The sequence below is a fragment of the Ambystoma mexicanum genome, chromosome 7p, assembly GCF_040938575.1.
Source record: "Ambystoma mexicanum isolate Mex_15411 chromosome 7p, UKY_AmexF1_1, whole genome shotgun sequence".
In the NCBI taxonomy this organism is placed as follows: Eukaryota; Metazoa; Chordata; class Amphibia; order Caudata; family Ambystomatidae; genus Ambystoma; species Ambystoma mexicanum.
Window position 1 is genome coordinate 858888694 of NC_090939.1, and position 20493 is coordinate 858909186.

Below are 20493 nucleotides of genomic sequence, written 5' to 3' on the forward strand. Positions count from 1 at the left end.
TGGAGATTAAAGCCCAGTTCGCACAATTGAGATTTCACAGCCCATATGGTATTTACCACAATCCTTGAGTTAAACCATAGATTGACAGACGTGCGATTTGATTGGTTAATAAATTCAACAAGCTCAATATCAATTGTGCCAATGTCATCAAGTTCCGGAATTTCACCAAAAATAGCAAGGACAGAAGCACGATTGAGATTGTATTGTTTAGATGGTGCAGGCATGCAACTAAGTGTCAAAGCGTGAATCGCAGGGCGCTTTAATCCTACGGTCATATGTTTTTGGTTTGCTGTTGGACGCGGAGCTTTGGGAATTTGCTGATTTGCTGCACATGCTTTAGTTTGAGAGAAGACAGAATTCTCAAAGAACTTGGTCAGTGAGGACTGAATCAGAGATTCCATGTCTCCAACAGCAACAGACTCACCGGCAAAAACATTTGGCTTAGTCGACGGGTGCGCCTGCGGGACAATTTTGTCTAGGCACAGCATTGGCAACATTTTGTAAAACTATTTGCGGTGGCTGTGCATCAGACGCAGCGGATCACTCGTGGCAAATGTCAAATTATTAGGTGCAGATTTAGATGCCATAAATTCATCGATAGCATGCCTTAATTCTTTTAGTCGCGTTTCTTTGTCTACACAAATCATCGATGAGGCCGAATTAAATGAAAAGTCATTAGATGCCTGATTTTGACAAGAGCTTTTAGACATATCAGAGGCCACACAAATCAAATCATTTGGTGGACTATGATCCACAAGCGGAGGTACCAACGCCGGTAAGAACCGTGCTTTTCGTGTCTGAGATTGTGAAGAGTATTTTTTGGCAATCACCTTGGCCGCCACTACTGAGGTTGCAGCTGGGATAGAGAGATTTTTGACAAAAGATTTGATTTGTGAAGGCCGTTTAGCCACAGCTTTGATGTTTCTAGGTTTTTTTGTGAGAGCGAGCTTTTAGAGCCCCGACCTACTAACATCACAAGTGTTTGACTTAACATCAAACAAAGGGTATGTTACTTTTTGCTGGTGCTCTAAAGCAGTGTCGTGTGTGCCGCTCAAATGATCAGTTATAGGATTTACAAAGCACGGAATAGGCTGAAAAGTATGTAAAGGGGATGAAATCGGAAGGTATGTCTGGGAGGCTATAGACCTCCTACTACTCTATGGCATGTCAACCTGAGCCAGACTTTCCAATTTAGAGGCAAACGTGAGATGCTCTGCCAATAGCTGATTAAGCTGGGTGGAGTGCAGGTCAGCCTTTACAACTAAGACCTCAAACAGCTTCGCTAAAGCTAGGATAGAAGTATTCATAGACATAAGAGCTATCCCAGTATTTACGCTATGGGTGTCAACCAACCCCGATTCAATATTGCCCTGAGTAGATATTTTACGTAAAGTTGGGGCTAAAAATGACAAATTAGCCACAGAATGAGCAGTACGAATATTTGTGAACAAAACAGGCGATTTTGACAAATTTTCTGAACGAGTGTAAGATGAAAAGGCAGTAGCATTTATGTCAAGATCAATTGCGGGCATGTCTCCAGTATTTGGAATAGGAGATGATTTCGAGTTCGCAGAGTCACTTATAGATATAACAGCGGACTCAGGAGTTACAATGGGGGGAACAACAGTACCAGTCATTACGTTATTTAACAAGATGCTATCTGTGAGGGACACATTTTCTTTAGCAAAAGTGACAGTATCGACTCCCAGAGAGCCGGGTTTTACCGAATCTTTTAATATACCTTCCTCGACTACCGTCTTAGTTAAAGGTGCAACAAGAGAGTCCGTTTTTGCAACAGAAGATCTTTGTGGAAGGGGTATATTATTTACTTTATTAAGATCTGATTGATTCGGTAAACTTGAATCACCCAAGAAAGGACGAATATCCATCCCTATTAGCATTTCTGCTTTTGTTTTAAACTTTAGGTTCGAGTTACTTGCACGAGGAGTGGAGCTCAAACGTGATTTCTTCATTTTAGCAGATGGCAATATGTCAATTGAATTTTCACCATTTGAAAAATGTAAGGCCGAAACTGGGGGCATACCTGTTTTTAAAGAAGAAATGCCGCGTTTCATTTTCACAAAGGTGCAACAGAGCCGAAATACAGCTAAATTACAATGTAAGACACCTCGCCACACGCCGCACCAAAGCGGCTAAGCGGGACTTGACCGGGACTTGCTCTGGTGCACGCGCGCGGTGCTGCGCGCTCCCAATGCTTTATAGTACCGCCCACAGAAACGGCAGCAAAGCCTACAGAAAAGAAAAGCAAGTTAAATCCAGTCCAAGTATGCTCGTGTCGAACGTAGTATGCTTCAAATATAGTTCACCTTCTGGGCGTTGTAGTGAAAAATGTCCAATTCAAGAAACACTGCAGGAAGACCAAATGTGCTTGGCAGCGATCAGCGGACAAGCGGGACTGGACCGGGACTTGCTCCGGTGCGCGTGCGCGGTGCGCGCGCTCCCAATGCTTTATAGTACCGCCCACAGAAACGGCAGCAAAGCCTTCTGGGCGTTGTAGTGAAAAATGTCCAATTCAAGAAACACTGCAGGAAGACCAAATGTGCTCGGCAGCGATCAGCGGCTAAGCGGAACTTGACTGGGACTTTAGTTCTAGAATTCTGCCCCTCTGCAAGAGGCGATTGTCTCCAAGCCCCAACACGTCCCAGTACCCACTTCTTCCACTCAGACATCCACCTGAAACACACACAGAGGGCAACAACAAATCCATGAGCATACACATTCTATTCTACCTCTCTATAATTATTTAGCCGCCAATATGAAGAAAAGAAAGCAAGTTTCGCATCATGTTATGCGAGTGTCTATTTTTTGAGAAGTATCAGTATTTATATAGCACTGACCCTTCAGCAGGAGTATCAAGGCATGATAGTTAATAGTATATCAAGAACAAGAAACTAAGATTAGGGTGGAAGCAGAGGAGGAGAAATATGAGAGTGAGGTGAAAGAAAGAGGAAGATCAGTAATATGTTCATAAATGGACATGTCCAATGAAGAAGTTGTCTGTCAAATGGAAGGAAGCATGTTGAAGGTATGCATTTTGAGTAGGTCTGGACCCATGCAGATTCTTTTCCCCAGAGCCTTCCATAGTCTTGTAGCAAAACAAGTAAAAACTTACTTTGGAGTTTTGGGTTTCATGGTCCATGGTATAAACCTATCAAAAACCAATGCCTTGCCATACATCGAACAGGTCCTTGTGATTCATTAGGGCACAAAAATAAAGACTGCAGAAATATGTAAAACACATTGGAAAAATATATTTATTCATTTTAAGAAGTATAAAAACCTCACAACTTGCACGCCTTGTATTCCTCCTCTTACCCAACATATCCTAACGCTCTGTAAGCAAACAGCGTTCATTTTGTCCTTCAATGCTTTAACTGAGGAAATCCCCCAATACTCTCAGGGTCACTCTATTCTCCTGCCACGCCCCTTTGAGTTTGGAGGCCCTTCATACCCTCACAACCAACAAAGACCATCCAAAAATGAAACCCACATTTTTAGTCAGCCTTAACGTTTTTACTTTTATGTTTTAGTGGCATTTGCTTTGGTAGTTAATATTTTTTCCGGATATCATTTGAACTGTTGTTCATCTTTCTCATGTTAGTGACGATTGACCTCTAGGATGGAATGTCCACTTTCTTTCCTCGCATGGATATGGTTTGGTAAGCATCGGGCACGAAGTGGGTTTTCCTTGGGATGCTGGATGTTTCTTGATCTCCAGGTGTAATCGAAGAGGAAGCCATTTTGGAACAGTCAGACACTAACACAGGAAAATTGTTACATTTTAGCAACCTGAATGGAAAGCCGAGACCGGTCTTGCCGACGTCCATCTGCCTGAACCAAGCACTGAGCCCTTGGCACCAGAAGCTTCTCAAACTGTGCCTCCGGAGGCCACCTTGAATCTGGTATTTGCAACATTTTGAGTTGCATCCTCTGTGCCCAAATGGACCGTTTTGGCTTTGTAGTGAATTGGCACAGCTTTGGTGCCACTCATGTAATTATATTTTAATTTGAGACTGAAACAAATCATCATTCAATTACTTAACCATTCCACGGCTGTGTAATCATTGGATGCTGACTAACACTACCTCGTGAAATGTCTTATGTTTAAGAGGCGTCTGTTTTTCCTCCTGTTTGTTTCCTCACATTATGAGCACACTCATACATGTCTGCGTCTTTTAAGGTAGAGCAGTGTTCATTGGTTGCCCTGATGCAACATGGAAGCAATACATTGACTGCAGCGCCCAATGCATGTGCAGACCATTAAAACAAATACACTACGACTCGTAAAAATAACATAAGATTTTGTTCTGGACAACACTTCAGAAAGGATATTCCTCAATTTATATAGCTTTATCCGAATAGAAGTTGGTGCATACATTTCTGTATACTGCTCAGGTACCTCTCGTGGCCACACACACTGGTTATGTGATTTCCTCAGACCTGCGGTCAACGGGTAGGGCAGAAATTCAAAGCTCTGCAGGGTTGACTCAGCCTTTCATCCTTTTACAGTGGCTGCAAAACATACTATTAACTTGGGCAATGGTAGCCCCAATAATATATGGACTGCTTCCACTTTGAGTGGTGTTACCATGTAGCCTCGTTCAACGGTAACAATTGAATGCGTTGAAAATCATGTCTGAATATCTTAGGATCTGCAAGGAAGAGGTAAACGCCCAGTTCTAGCCCACTTGTTGCTTCAAACAGCTGACATTGCATTTCACAATAGTATGTGTGAATTGCAGTATCAATTCTGTGCATCGTAAACATGGATTGTGCATTCATGAAACCAGCATACTAGCTTTGCGACTGCAAAACAACTTTTATTAATTCAGCTCCCTGAGCTGCATTTCACTTGTCGTGCCCTTAGAAACTCCAAATGGTGCATTACAGTGCACCCAACACTGTGGTCTTCACTCTCTTCATTAAGCGCACCCAACACAGTGGTCTTCACTCTCTCTTCAGATAGCGCACCCAACAATGCGTTCTCACTCCCTCTTCAGTACCCTTTTCTGGGTCGGTAGCTCACTTGCTCCTAAAGCAGTGGTGCTCTCCCGACAGTGAAAGGACAAGTAAAAAAAAAAATGTAAAAAAAAGGGATATAACCGAATACCCAGGATTTAGGCACTGCCATATGGGGTCCTCTTTCTTTGCCGACTACTAATTTGGCATTGTGGCATTGTAAGGGATACTCTACGTTGAGTCATCTACCTATGTTCACCATAGATGACTCATCCTGAAGGGTGAAGGGAATGTAAAGAAAAGACATGCAGGTAGCAAAAGAATGGAAACCACTCAATGGCAAGGACAAGGAGGGATAGGGAGACGGGCAAGGCGGGTAGAACCGGAGAAAAGGAAAAGCGGGAGCGTATAGTGAGCACTATTGTACTGTGAACTCAGAAGACGGTACGTGTGCATTTGAGATTGAAACAAAGCCCAGCTTTGAGATAGATGATAAGAGCTGCAAATAACGGAGATAGTACAGTACATAGAAAGCAAGTGCTATGGAAAGGAAATGTATTAATACAAACCTGTTTATACATTTGTGGAATGCTGTACAGGTAGAAGGTTTGCCTATGCTTAGAGAGTGCTTTGAAACTTAAGAAGCAGCCAAGTATCATTTATAGAATTACTTACTTGATTACAGTGATCCTATGAACATTTTAGTTGTTGATAAACTGCACACAACATGATTACAAACAATTTCTGCTTTTTAGTGCTCCAACCAGTCATTCTTTGTCATTGATAGGTAGCGATCATTTTTAGGTGGGCGTGGGTCTGGTAAAATCGTACTCACAGGTAGAGACAAGCACTTGAGCAGTTCATTCCGATCCATGCCATTTTGGTTGAATTTAATTCTGCTCCACCAGCTCCAAATGCACGTGCCCACTCGCCCACATTAACTCCTCATGCAGGCAGAGATGGTGGAATCCCTATGGATTCCGCCTGCTTGGTTTAAACGCCTAGTGTTTTTGGTAATGGGTGTAACAATGCACGGACACCCAGCACCACCTAGATGACCTTCCCTCAAACTCTAATTACCCCCAAATAATCATAACTGCGCCGAAAAGGCCACACACGTGTAACTGAAGCCTAGGGTCCTCCTGCGGCAATTACCCTGGCAATAAAAATTACTCCCGTTGTATTCAAAGTTCAATTAAATTCTGAGCGAAGTTCAATTAAATTCTGAGCGAAGGCAAGTTTCCAAAGTTATTTTGACCAGCATATAACATGGAACATTTTACTAGTAAAGGGTTCAGCAGGTGGCATTATTTAAGGTCATGGTTTAGGATAACTTTTGTTGATCAGAAGCAGCCCTGTTTGCAGAAAGGGTTGGACATGCAGGAATGAGGCTGGCAATGCACTTCACACTTGCAACAACACCCTTACACTCTATACAATAGCCATCCAACAGCCAACTTTGTCATTTACATCACATCAACCCCTTTGAGTGATCTTGAGACATATATTTCACTGTAAAGGGAATCATATCTAGTAATTAGGTGAGTTGGTCATGAGATAAACCCAATGTGTCAGATTTGGTTGCAAGATTCAGAGCATATGAGCAGAGTGGAGCGTGTTGTTAATTCTTGATCTCTTTCCTTAGGTTGAGCTTGCCCATTCGGCTTCCGAGCTATCCATCCAAATCAAAGAGGAGGAGCCGAGAACCGAAGAGGAACGTCAGAAGTGGGAAGCCGGACAAATGGACTACATGGGCAAAGATTCATTTGAAAATATTAAGAAACGGCTGGATAAGTTTTTATTTTAGGCTTTGCTAACACAATGTACTTGTCACACAGTCATGGTCTGTTTGGCATTCCTGATTATGAAGTGGCAACATCTGTTTTGTGATCTTGTGCTGTCCAGATTTTGGACGCAAAGCATTACGGATGGAGGTCTGCACTAGACCACATAGCTGTTCTCACTCAAGTCAAGGCGTGTCAAGCATCAACAGTGAAAATCACTTTTGTTCACGTGTATGTCCTCGTCTGACAGCGGAGCCGTGCTGCTCTGTAATACTTAGGAAACGCTCCTGTGGGAACAAAAACAACTACTTCCAGCTTTTTTCAAAGTCTTTCTTCAGTATCAATGTTCATTTACCTCCTGGCTAGGGGACCTTGATTGCGGAAAACAAAGACAGCAAGTCATTCACACCACCACAAAACCATCTGCATGAGAAGAATGTGGACAGCTATCTGAATAGTTGCAAACATGTGATGTTCCTCATAAAAATGTGTGTTTTGTTTGGTTATCAGATGTGTCATAATAGTGCGGAATTCTTCAGAAGCTAAACCCTTTTCACTGTCTTCACATAAAGCAGGCAAAAAGACTGCACGCCTTGCACGGTGGCCCGTTTAACCCCAATTTGGAGCCAGCATTCTCCTGATGAGCAATTACCTAATGCTGGCTCCGTTAAGTAGTGGTTGTTCCAGGGACGATATTTCACCAAAATGCCAGGGGTAGCAGAAGTGAAATCACATGACCCTTGACCTCTGATGACACCACAGGAAGTGATGTAATTTACCCCACCCAAAGTGACATCATGGGAAGTGATGGAACACGACCTTTTACCCATTGACAAAACAAGAAGTGGCCTCACATTGCATTGTTCCTAAGTACACAATGAAAAATATGGTTACAATATCACTGTAACATGATAAACATTTCATACAAGAATGGATCACCATATGTATTGGCAGAAATAAAGATGCTATAACTGCAACTTGCAAAAACCAAAATACATAGTCCGAAATGGATGCTTATTCTCCTCTAAATGCTTTTTGCAGTATTTTGCCTGCATTGTGAATTTGAGGTGTTTAAGAACAGTCTAAATCAGTGACTCGCCCCCTGACGTGTCCCTAAAATAAACCTTTAATGAGTCTAGCAATCATTGTATAGAATTCCAGAAAGACAAATTATTTGTTATTCCTATTCTTTCTTATTTAGAGTCACTACTCAAAGTGTTACACTTGTGGAACCCCCTGTTTTTTAAGAAACCTGAACAAGAAAGCCAGCCACTCCAGAAACAAAGAGCCACATGGCATTGGCCACAGCCCAGGAGCTTCAATTTGTAAAAAAAAAAAAAAACATTTTTTTTCTTTTTTTAGGGGTAGCAACAGAGATCACAGGGGTAGCAAGGGAGACCTCCGGGGTCGCAAGCGTGTCCCATGGTGACCCCTAAATGACGTCCCTGGTTTGTTCCATTTAATAAATAATCATTGTATTTAGTAAACCTGATTGTGACAGTGTGAGACAGAAACAGTGGCCATACCACTCACTGTGTACTGTTTAAACTATTGCTTTACAATCCCAATAATCAATGTTTGGGATCTCAATAGCACCATGTTTCACTGGAGATTGTCTTTCATTGACCCAAACACAAGCTGCAGGTTTAATTGTTACACTTTGAGAGACCATCAATGAATACCCTCCTGTGTAATTCTCCAGTGGAGGATCATGGCTGTGCCCTATTAAGGATCACCTGACCCTCTGCACAGTACAATATGACCCGGGGCAACCTGTTTTCAGTCTGGAAAAGGTAAACCATTCCAGGGTATGTCTAGTATGGCTTGTCTCCCTGTTGCCACACTTGCCTATTTTGAATATCATGAGTCCATTAGCTATTGCACAGCAACACTGTTGGGTTGCCTCGGGCATCACCTAGAAAGTTACTGTGGGATTAGCCTTTTCTTGCAAAAATGAGAATGTATTTTATTAATCACGAAATGGAAATGAAAAATACATGCACGTCACCAAATTCCATCTCCAGCTCCAAATGGATCTCCTTCCATTGCGGGAGCAGTGTGGTCCCCTATTTGTGGTAGATAGTGCTGGTCTTGTCGGCCACCAATAAGAAGGGTCCAGTTATATTTTCAGAATGTCCACCATAACTATTTAAGAGAAAATGTTCAATGCCGTGGATTCCAAACAGCGTTGGTTTTGGCTACCCTAAAATGATTGAAGCTGGATTTTGCGCACTTGGCGGATTGACCTGCCCAGCACTTATGTACTATTCCTATGGCAAATGGTTCACATTTAAAACTCTGGACAAAATTATTGGGCGGCCATTTTAAATAAGCCAGAATTGTGAATTGATGGATAACATGTGACCCTAAAGACAAGAATCAAGCGAGTCTACTAAAATGAGATACTCCAATATTTTCTCACAAAGTAATGGCCAACAAACCTAAGTAAAACTAGCACATGATCAAATAGTCATCTGTTGTGTTCTATGGAATGTTCTCACATGCATACATATACAAGTGGGAAAAGATTAACTTGACATATTTCAGATAACTTAGTTTCCTCATAGTACATTTTGAAATCATTCACCTGAAGTTCTCCCTGCCAGCAGCAGCCTTTAAGAAAAAGTTGTAGTACCCATTTTGTCAACTTGTTTCTGTTGCGTCTCAAATAGTGGTGAAAAGAAAACTACACAAAGGTTCTTGCGAGTTGGAATGAAGCAAAAGATGCTTATATAATTTCCACTGTGTCCAAAGTATATTGAAAAAAATAGAAAGTAGTTGTCAATCAATACCATATTTTTGAGTGCCTCAAAATTGTGTTGAATGTTGACCACCGCTTGTGCCTCATGACAAAATAAATGTAAATAAAAAAAGGAAATGTCTTTCTGACAGGCACTTCATATCTGCTAATAACACAGTAGTGTTCTGCCACCAGCTTTGATTCTGGTGGCAAGAGGGGACCATTCCACCACAGCATTGGAGTCTCCCTTCTCTTTACAGCATGGATGTCCAGATGTCTGACAACAGCTGCTGCAATGCCACACCACATACAGTTAATCCTCGGCAGATGTACTGTGGTAGAGAAGTCAGGTGCAATAATCACCTGCAATTCTCTTTGTTTACCGATTTTGATTGCTCTTTAGTTTGAGAAACAGAAACATTTTTACTTAATTCATAGTCACAGAGTCATATGTTGTTTTTTTACTGTTACAGCGAGAACATGTTAGAAACGCATTTAGAGATGTGCATTTGGATTGACCTTTGTTTGACATTTCTTTGACAATTATTTCAAATAAACGGGACGACCTGCTATTACCCACATGTTAATGTTTCAAGGAAGGTTTAGTAATCCACTAAAAACATTGTGGCTGTTACATCAGTGGCACCTGTTGAATTTTGTTTATTGGACAGGTGTAAATGTTTGCTTTGATCATACAGGAGCAAGCAAACGTAGCAAGGGATCTCGAACTAACAGCATGGTTCGGGGGTTCTCCCAAAGAAATGTAAAACAAAAATAATGTGTTAAAATGGTACATTTTCAGGCACACGTTTTGGGTATAAAGCCACAAGGTTTGTGATCGTTTTTCTACGGAACACACAAAAAAATCCAATCCATGTAAGTTACCAGCAGTGTATGGGAGCTTTTTCCAAAAAAATGTTCATGATGCCTTTGACCACAATATATGCAAGTATGTCATCCTGTCTGTGCCCAGACATTTCCATACTGGCTGCACCAATAGATGCAATTATTACCATATAGGAACGTACTCTTGTTGGTTTTTGCCAGTACAAATGCCATCCCACCGTACAAAAGTATATCTAAACTGGATGGACCAATGAAAGGCATTCTGACATTGCAATAACACCCATCATGTGTGCCTTAAACTTGGTGGCCAGTACAAAATACCATGCCACATAAGAAAGTATAGCTATACTGGCTGCACCAAAGTATGCCAGTCTAGCTATGTCATAGCCCTCATGTTCGATTTACCCATGATTCCCAGTACTAATGCCATGCCGCCAGTAGCATCCCCCAAAAAAGAAACCCACTCCCTCATACACTCTTTGCAGGGCAGGCACACACATGATCTTATTCACATAAGATACACTGTTACCCAAGCACTTCAATTCACCCACACGTTCATACATACATTCGCTCAACATATATACTCTCATGCACCAGCACATTCATGCAGCAATCATGCGTACATACAAACATTCACATCCACATACATTCCCACATATGCACTCAGATAACCCCGCTTGCATGCATACAAAACATTACACAAGATACACAACACTTTTTCACTTACCTTGCACCTTGAGCACACTGACACCATCCACGCAGAGCGTGCTTACTGACGGAGAAGTAGGGGATTCCTCTCCTGTCAGTCAGCACGCTCCTATGCTAGTAGCGCAATGATGAGAGGTGGCAGGGCTGACCTTCATATACCCCTCTATCCTCTCACCATTGTGCTCTGCGCATTATGCAGAGACCAAAGGGCTCCCCATTGAAAACCAAAAAAATAAACCATAGCAGGGGTACGTTCCCCTGCTTCGAGGCAGGAAGCCCAGTGACTCCACAAATAACAGGACTTTGCTGCCTGCGACTGAAGTGGGGGGGCAGCAACCTTCAACCCATACATATGGGCTGCCACTGTACATATGATCAAATTATGTGCAAAGTATTGCCTTTGATAAGGAAAACAAATGTGCATCTTCAAATCTCCCTTATACCAAACTAGCATGTGTACCCGTACTCTGAACGGTAATTCCCACTTCAGTCCTAGTTTGAAATTTATTCAATGAACGAATATAGATGATGTTGCATGGCTGTTTGCGTTACCCAAATAACAACGCAATTGAGTCCAGCTACTTTGAGTTGGAGCTTTGAGATTGCACAGAAACATTATTGGTGTCCCCATCTACAGCCAAGCCAGCAGCGACCTCAACATATGAGCCGTACGTGTAGGGCTAAAGCGTGTAAGCTTGAAGTGCCATACCGGTTAGTGTATGTCTGAAGCATGTAAGCTTTGTACTGTTGCGATGGCATCCGTTCATCAACTCCTGTGGAAAATGAAGTTCCTGTATTTATCATGAGAGATTTGTCATGATTTGACGGGCAATGTCATTGTGGACACTATTGAAGAGACATGCACCATTTCCTGTCACCCACATTACGACAAAAGCACAGTTTTGTGTCACCCCCATGATTTCAGAAGTGAATGCGCTAATGTCAGCTGGAATGCTGATAGTGTGGGAAGTTAAGGAACAAGGAACTGCTAAAGTGTACATAGAAGTACAGCAGAACTACGGCACGAAGAGTCAAATGGCAGGGGTAAGCACTGCAGAAAGCTTAAAAAAACAAAAAAGTTAAAAAAACATATGTTATACTTTTTACATTGTGTACACCATGGAACCTAACCACATGCCAAATTCCAGGTTTGTAGCATGTTGGTAAATATGCTGAGCATTTCAAACAGACACACACACACACATCCATATATGGCAGGGGAAAGCATTGCAAACTGCTTATCTTTTATACTTTTTACATTGTCTTCATGGAACCTACCCACATGCCACATTTCAGGTTTATAGCATGTTGGGAAGTATACAGAACATTTGGAACACACACACACACACACACATATCCACATATGGCAGGGGGAAGCATTGCAGACTGCTTAAAAAAAAAAAGAAAATTTGAAAAATATATAGTGTATACTTTTTACATTGTTTACACCATGGAACCTACCCACCTGCCAGATTTCAGGTTTGTAGAACGCTGGGACGTATCCTGAACATTGCGAACAGACAAACGCACATATCCACAAATTTCCCTTTTATATATAGAGAAATTTGTAGCACCAGCCCAGTGTTTTGAAATTGTCTGTAGGAAGATTTCAACATAAACTGTTGAGCCTCTGTAAAAGCTTATTATGGGGACTCTCCCTTATTACGGGGGCATCTAGTGGCGTGACCAACAGGGAAGGGGACCTCCACAAGCCATTTGGTGATGCACCTGTGGGCGAGATGGGGTGGGGGGGTGTCCCCTGGGCCCTGACATTTGACAGGGGCCAGCAACTTGCTTCCTCAAAATAACATCCCTGGCCCTTCAAGAAATCACACCTATTATTCAGTGGAGGAGTGTTGGGCTGCGAGTCAGGGCTGTGGTAAAAAAGAAACAATGTGAGAAAACCTATACGGTTCAACATCCCGGAACATGACTGAATTTCGGTGCGAGCCAGAGTGACAGCGAATATATACCATAGGACCCAACTTCTTCCCAAGCAGCGGATGCTCCAGCAAATGTGTAGGAGAATGTTCTTCTTCTGTTGAATCAAAGATGAGAGACCGGATATTTGAAGCCGCACTCTGAACGTGCTATGGGGAAATTCGCTGAAAAAAACACAAAGGTTATTCCGATCTGAACATTCGAACATACTAATAGTGATCTATGCACAATCAGGCTGCAGAGGTAAACAAAAAAACTGTACTTATCCCAATGCACACAGAGGGAGCCCTAGGGTATATAAGCTCCAGACCAACAGACAAGCATTCAGAAGTTTGGAGGGGACCAAGACATCCGCAGATGAATAGGGGATTTTGCAAGCAGAGAAGAAGCCGGCATAGGAGGAGACTGGTTGAATGGAAAAGGAGGAAAGAGGAGGTTGGCAGGAGAGATGAAGAATTGGAGAATATGTGGAATGCAGTAGAGAGGACGTTATCATGAGTTAGGAGGATTTAGGCAAGAGAGTGGAGAATGCAGAGAGTGGAAGCTGAAGAAAAGAACGAGAGATTACCATCAGGACCATGGATGCAAAATGAGTGTCACAAGGCAGGAAGAAGATGCAAAATCAGGAGAGGAGTTGGAGGTAGAGGGGCTATCATCTAGAGAGAGGGGTTAGGGGCAAGCATTGGAGACATCCCAACAGGAAACAGTAGGCAAAATCCAGGAGGATGGTGACTGAAGCAGGTCAGCCAGTCAGGAAAAGATGGCATGAGCAAAAGGCATATTTGGCCCAAGAAACGAGGTAGGAGTAGCACCCCAATCAGAAGTGCTCAGGGCCACCAGGGGAGGAGGATCAAGGATGTGTTGTGGAGTCGAGAAGGAGAAGCAAAGTCAGTGCTAAGTCGCTGTTGTGCAGTGAACAGTACGGGAGGTCCTTTATGCGCCACAATCTGCTGCTAAAATCTATTTGGCTGGCTGATACCTGCTACAGTGCTTTAACTTCCAAGCTGGTGAAGGCTTTTCCTTAAATTATTGTGCCTGGGAGCTTCTCCTTGCTCTGTACTTTCGGTGTTCTGCGATCTGGACTGACACTGTTACAAAAACACAGCGCATGCACGAAACGCGCATGAAGTCAGTGCTAAGTCGCCGTTGTGTAGTGAACAGTGCGGGAGGTCCTTCATCTACGCTCCACAATCTGCTGCTAAAATCTATTTTGCTAGCTGATACCTGCTACAGTGCTTTTACATCCATGCTGGTCAAAGGTCTTTCATCAATTATTGTACCTGGGCGCTTCTCTTGCTCGGCTTGGTACTTTCGGCGTTCTGCAATCTGGACTGACACTGTTACAAAATCACTGCGCCTGTGCGAAGCGCGTGCAAAGTCAGTGCTAAGATGCAGTTGTACAGTTGTTAGCAGTTGTAAGTGGAGGGAGAGAATCAGGGACTAAAGCTGCCCTTTATTCTTGAAGTAAGTGGTCTTTGGTATCTCGCCTTACTCCAATTTATAATTCATAAAGTTTGTTCTGACTGTGGGCTGGTGCAGGAGGTTTCGTTGTCTGGGTGCTGATTGAAGATGATGTCCCGCTCATACAACCTCCGCAGTACAGCCCTCACGGATGATCTCTATGACCCGGAACTCGATATTGTTGCCGGGGTGGGGGAGCGAGTCGGAAAACAGTGGAAAGATCGATATTTAAGCCCTACCCGGCCGGGGGTGGGCATTTCTGCCCACCAGAGAGCGCTTATGTGCAAGACTGTCAAATGCCTATGAGCTCAAGATCTTGCAAATATGCTAATACAGAGTTGAGGGTGTCAGTTGCCTCTACACCCTCCCAGCCTTTGATGAATGGTGTCTTGGCTGCAAACATGGAATATACTTTCACAGCCAACACCTTGAAAGACACCATTGCTGAATTCTTTCCGGCAAGTGGTGCAGGAAGTTCAGCTCAGGCACTACTGCCTGCGAGAGGAAGCTCCATAGTGAAACATCACGAGAGCTGCTCTCCGAATAGATCACGGGGCATTGCGGCACAAGAACACGAAGTGGACGTGGTGGAGGCATGTGGACCCAGATATCTCTGGAATCATCTTTTGAACTAAATGCGATCGCAGCCATGCTTGAGGTATCAAAAATGGTCACGGAACGGTACTTTAAGGAAAGAGGTGGTTTTAGCCCCATATTCATCAGACCACTCAGCAAATGGGAGAGACAATACCAACATTGACAGCACTAAGTTTTGTATTAAGCTCGCTGGTGAAAGTGTTTGAAGCTTTGGAATTCGAAGTGTACCAGCACTCGGGTCTGCTGATGGAAATCACCAAAGACGTGGAGATCAATGAGTCTTTGTTGGTGGCTCTGAGTTCAGTAATTAATGGTTGGGGGGAGAGGCTCTGAAGGAGTTACGTCTTGAAACAAAAAAGCTATTTGAAAAATTGGATCTCCTGCAAGGGCATTGGAAGGGGCTGAAGGAGGAACTTGGCCGGCTAAATCAGAACTTGGCTGATGAAAGAAGGGCTACACATGATGTGCCAAATATGCCCCGTTTAAGTAGGCAAAAAAGATGTGTCACAAGATCAGCAAACTATTTTGATGGATGACACCCCTTTATCGGACTCAGCTCTGGAAGAATGTGTTTGTTTAGCACAGTTGGCTGATGATTTGCAGCCTGTTTCACCCAGGAAAAACTCCAGTGCTCCAAAGGAAGCCGGAGAGGAGAGGCGAATGACAAAACAAAAGGAAAAAACATCTTTTGGCTTCTAACTCTGAACTACAAGAATTGCCAGGGAAATCTAAGAAAACAAAACATCAAAAAATGTAAAAGAATTGAAATACGGACACAAATAAGTTCTTTACAAAGCTGAAGCTAGCAGAGTCGACGTCTGTTGAAAACCCGAAGTTGAAGGTTAAGAAGATCCCTACGGTTGTGGGGAAAAGAAAGCAAAAGTCATCTTCACTCCCCTCACTTGACAACTGTAAGACTAATAAAACAACAGTCGGGAGTCAGACTGAGGCGCCATGTGAGCCTATGAAGATTGCCCTAATCTTCTCAAGAGGCAAAAAACAGAGGGATACTCCAAAACCATCTGGAGGCGAAGCCCTACCACCCCCCAATGTGGAATATATATGAACTACCCGTAATGGCCAGACACAATCTCCTCTAGCCACACAGTCTTTAATGGACAGTATGCCTGCAGAGACGAGACAAACTCAGGAAGCTCAATGTCAAAATGTACAACGCCAGGAATCTGGAGGGTGGGCCAAGCCTGTAAATGCTGAGGTCGGAGCGCACACGTATTGCACCTGTATCCAGGCTGCTTCGGGTCGCCCAATACGGGCGCAATCAAAAAGACCACAGGGACCGACCTATAAGAAGTCATTGAAGGTTTACATTTGTAGATCGGATGTGAGTAACCCAAGGCACAGCCATCTGAATAGATCTACTATCTTATCAATTATGAATGACATCCCGAATATATATGTTTCTTTACTACAGCAGGCATTGCTTATATTAGATTTCCCTTTATACCTTCATCTGATATGGTGGAGGTGGGACTAAAGTCCGCACTGGGGGTTGATGCAGTTTGGAGAAAGGGGGGGCTTGAAGTTTACATGTATTTGCCAGAAAGTGTCATAACTAATTCAGATTTGGCTCCGAAGCAGGAGGTTGGTCAGTCCAGGTCTTTGATCCCCCAAAAAGTGGAATTAACCCCTGATGTATGGTTAATGGTACCAGAAATTGTTTCTCAGGTATTCCTCAAGTTGGGTTTGCCTGGGAAGAAGCTCTAGTAAAAGACTCTATTGACCTGCTGATCTGGAACACAAGGGGGCATAAATCCTTCAGAGCGGAAAGTTTTTTGATTTGGTTGTTCTGCAGGAAATGTGGATTCAAGCAACGTTAGGGGCGGATGGCTATTCAGTCTTCCAACAATTGGCAATGGGTGAGAGTGTTGGCCGTCTATCGTGGCGGTATGAGGAATTGGTCATTTTGGCTGTTAGGGTGGATTCCGGCATTGAAAAGTGTAAATTAAAATGGATTGTTGTGAACATTTACTGGAACCCCATGACGGCTGATCTTTTGAGCTTCCATCGGTCTCTGTCCGACCTATTTCTTCTCTGGTCTGAGCAACTCCCAGATTATGAACTGTTGGTGATGGGTGACTTTAATGCTCAGTGTGTAAAGACCCTAGCACCAGGGTCCTTGAATTAAAAATTACCATTGAGCAATGGGGACATGTGGAAGAATTTTCTATTTGGCTGGGACCTCTGGATGGCCAATGGTTCCATTGAGGGGGATAGCTCCCCTGCGCCATCTTGGCGAAGGGAGACTAGCTTTTCGACAATTGACTATTTGTTTTTGTTTAGGACTCTGTTTAGTGGTTGTTCTCAATTCATTATTACGGATGGGTCTCCAAATGCTCATGCTATTCTGGAAGCAGTTTTCAGGATAAAATCACAGCGGGTGGCCTGTCGATACGATGAAAATCTGACTGTGAACAAGGGGGGAATAGAGTCTCGAGATTTAAGAACAATGATCGGGTCTTGATAGACCGGCTGGGTCAGGTGATAGAATCCATGTCAGAAGGAGAATTGTTGAGGAATTGCCAACCCCATTCATTTGTGGATTTTCTTTGGGATATCTATCCCCCAGATAAATCGACCTCAGTTGTGCCAGTTAAACATCCTCTTCAGTTTGATACACAAACCTGGGAGAAAAAAATAGAGATGAGACGAGCAATAAGAAAGTCCAAGCCTGGGGGAGGGGCTCCATGAAAAGTGAATAGTGAGATTAAAGCCATAAAAAATATCTAAAGGAATTGGTCCAGATCTCATAGGCTCCAACTATCACAACTAGAAGGGGAAACTATGCAGAGGGCCATTAGGCAAAATAATTCCTGCAACATCTGCTCTATAGTTGGATCCCTTGATAAGCCAGATAATATTGAGCAGGATGGAATTATTCAAGAACATGTGTGCGTCAAGCATTTTTGTGGGCTCTATGGTTCTGTCCCATTAGCGAGCATGAAGATCGAAAATGATATGAAGTGGTCCCTGCTCTACACGGAAGAGGAAATAAAAGGTCTAATAAATAAATCTTCCTCTTCCAGAGCCCCAGGACCCAATGGCCTGAGCAATATGATACTTAAGTCAGACTCTGACACTTGGGCCCGGGTGCTGGCTGCCCTATTTAAAGGCATCATAGATTCTAAGCAAATCCCTGGCACCTGGAAGACGGCGTTTGTAATTCCTATCTTTAAGAAAGGAGATCGCTTGGACCCTACAAAGTACTGTCCTATATCGTTATTAGATGGTGATGGAAAAGTCTTTGCGGGGTTAGTCCTTGGAGATCTAGAAACCTGGGCTAATTCATAGGGGATTATCTCAAGACACCAAACAGGCTTTAGGAGAGGTCTATCGACATCTTTAAATCGCCTTGTCCTCAATGTTGTTAGCAGTGAAGCAATCTCCAGGGGCAGACACCCCTTGTTTGGGGCATGGATTGACCTATTCCAGGCATTTGATACCATCAATCAGGACCACCTCTGGGGGAAGCTGAGAGAGTGGCGCCTACCAGAAAATTGACTGGCACTTCTGATTGAATTACATGAAAACACAGACATGCAGGTCAGATAGGATTCGGCATTGGCCAGTCCTAAACTAGGTACTATTACTATTGGTTGGCTGGCCTATGCCGATGACATTGTGTTATTGGACAGGACCCCTATTGGCCTGCAAAGGCTGCTTGCAGCGTTTCAGACGTATGCTTAGGTGAATGGTTTGAAGACCAACCCCGGCAAATCAAGAATTTTGATTTTCAAACATCCTCAGAAGGGAATTAAGGCTTTTAACTGGTGTTTGGATAACCAAAAAATCCCATTGGTGAAAGAGATTATCTACCTGGGCTCTGTGGTTACAGCTTTCCCGAATAAGGGGTTGGTTACGGCCAGCCTGGATGCAAAGATTTTGCAGTCAGGGTCCTAGATGAAAAAATCCGAAATAAATGATGTACTTTTTCCAATGATCAAATATTACATTGCTAAGATTGTTCCGGCCTTCATGTATGCTTTAGAGACTAACCCCCAATCACATAACATTGATTGGGAGAGGCTGGAGGGTAACTTGTGGATGCGCGTGTTGAGTCTACCCAACTGTGTGCCCATAGCAAGCCTGAGGTATGAGTTGGGCCTGAAGTGATTAAGGGCTTGCCTTGAAGGGAGTTGGATTTCTCAATACAGGTTGATCTTGTTTCCCCCTCCTAGCTCTCTATATGAAGATATTTTAGTAACACTGAGGGGCTTGTCCAATCAATACATGAATAATTTGAAAAATATCTGCATTAAGATCTTAGCTGAAGCAGAATGCGTGGAAGCTTCCCTGATCCAAAACCCAGATAAGGCCAAAGAGCTCATGAAAAGAATGGATTCGATCAGTTCGAACAATTGGACGAATGAGAAAATCGAGGCTGTTTTCCTCTTTAACATTGACTGATGAATATAGGTCTACACTGCCCACACACTTGACTACATTTCTGGATCCAGTCATTAGTTTTACCAACTTTGGAAGTTAAGGATATTAGAGACTCTGCAGGGACTCCTAATTCGGGTTGTCATAAATGTGGGTGTTTAGTTATTCGGACCTTAAGCATCTGTAGATTGACTGTCCTGGGACCTTACAGGTGAGGATTCTAAGGCTGGCTATATTTGCTGCTTGGAGCTGGTGGTTGGAAACTGATTGTTTCTGGAACAGAATGGCCTCAGCTAATGACGTCTTTTTTAACGGCTGAAGTAATAAAATTACTGAGAGAGTGGAATTTACCTAAATAATAGAGAGCATTTCTGCTTCATGACATGTAAAAGTCCTGCTCTATTCAAAATTAACTGATTGGTGGTGCTGTTTGTTTTTATTTATCCTGTGTTTTTATTTGGTTTTTGTCCTTTTTCTTTTTTGTTGTTGCTTGTATTGTTTTTTTCTTTTTAATGGAAAAATGTATAAAAGTGTGGAAATGTCTAAGTATTGAAGATTGTGTCCATTATTTTGGGTATATGTGTTGTTTTGTTGTGCTTCATTTCTCTCTTTGTAAACTCTATGAGGTTTTGTGAAAAGTAAAATTTTAATTAAGTTTGTATTGACTATATCACAATAAAAAAATTTAAAAAAAGTAGAAGCATAGAGAAGATAATCAGCAAAGGGAAGTCAGGGTCCTAGTTTTGAAAGTTGAAATGAACATTGAGGTCTAACTTTTGGAAACTGGACAGGTGACCCCAGGTTGGATTCAGCTTGGGGTACAGGTAAATCTCCACCTGCACCTGAGCCTTGTTCAAGAGGCCGAACTTGAAATCCAGGTGCTACATGATAATAGTAGGCAGTCATTTCCAACTAGGGGAGAAGCTACAACCAAGAAGAGGACTGCTCAGAACTGTGCAAGAGACTGGGTTCCCAGGAGAGTGACCTCCTCAACACTTTTATGAATGTTATGAGTAAAGGATCTAACCAGATACG

The 20493-nt window shown here is 42.9% G+C and overlaps 1 protein-coding gene across 6 annotated transcripts in view; it reads left to right on the forward strand.

The window, feature by feature from the left end:
• GYG2 (glycogenin 2) overlaps positions 1 to 10085 on the forward strand; it is a 358634-nt gene extending 348549 nt beyond the window's left edge. For 4 of the 6 annotated variants that reach the window (XM_069637039.1, XM_069637038.1, XM_069637040.1 and 1 more), the window contains 2 exons: positions 3807 to 3923; positions 6626 to 10085. In XM_069637039.1, the coding sequence (XP_069493140.1) occupies positions 3807 to 3923; positions 6626 to 6787 (279 nt within the window). In that variant the 3' untranslated portion in view covers positions 6788 to 10085. The remainder of the gene's footprint in view (positions 1 to 3806; positions 3924 to 6625) is intronic. The other 2 variants (XM_069637042.1, XM_069637043.1) reach the window with 1 other exon arrangement.
• Positions 10086 to 20493: the final 10408 nt, after the last annotated feature.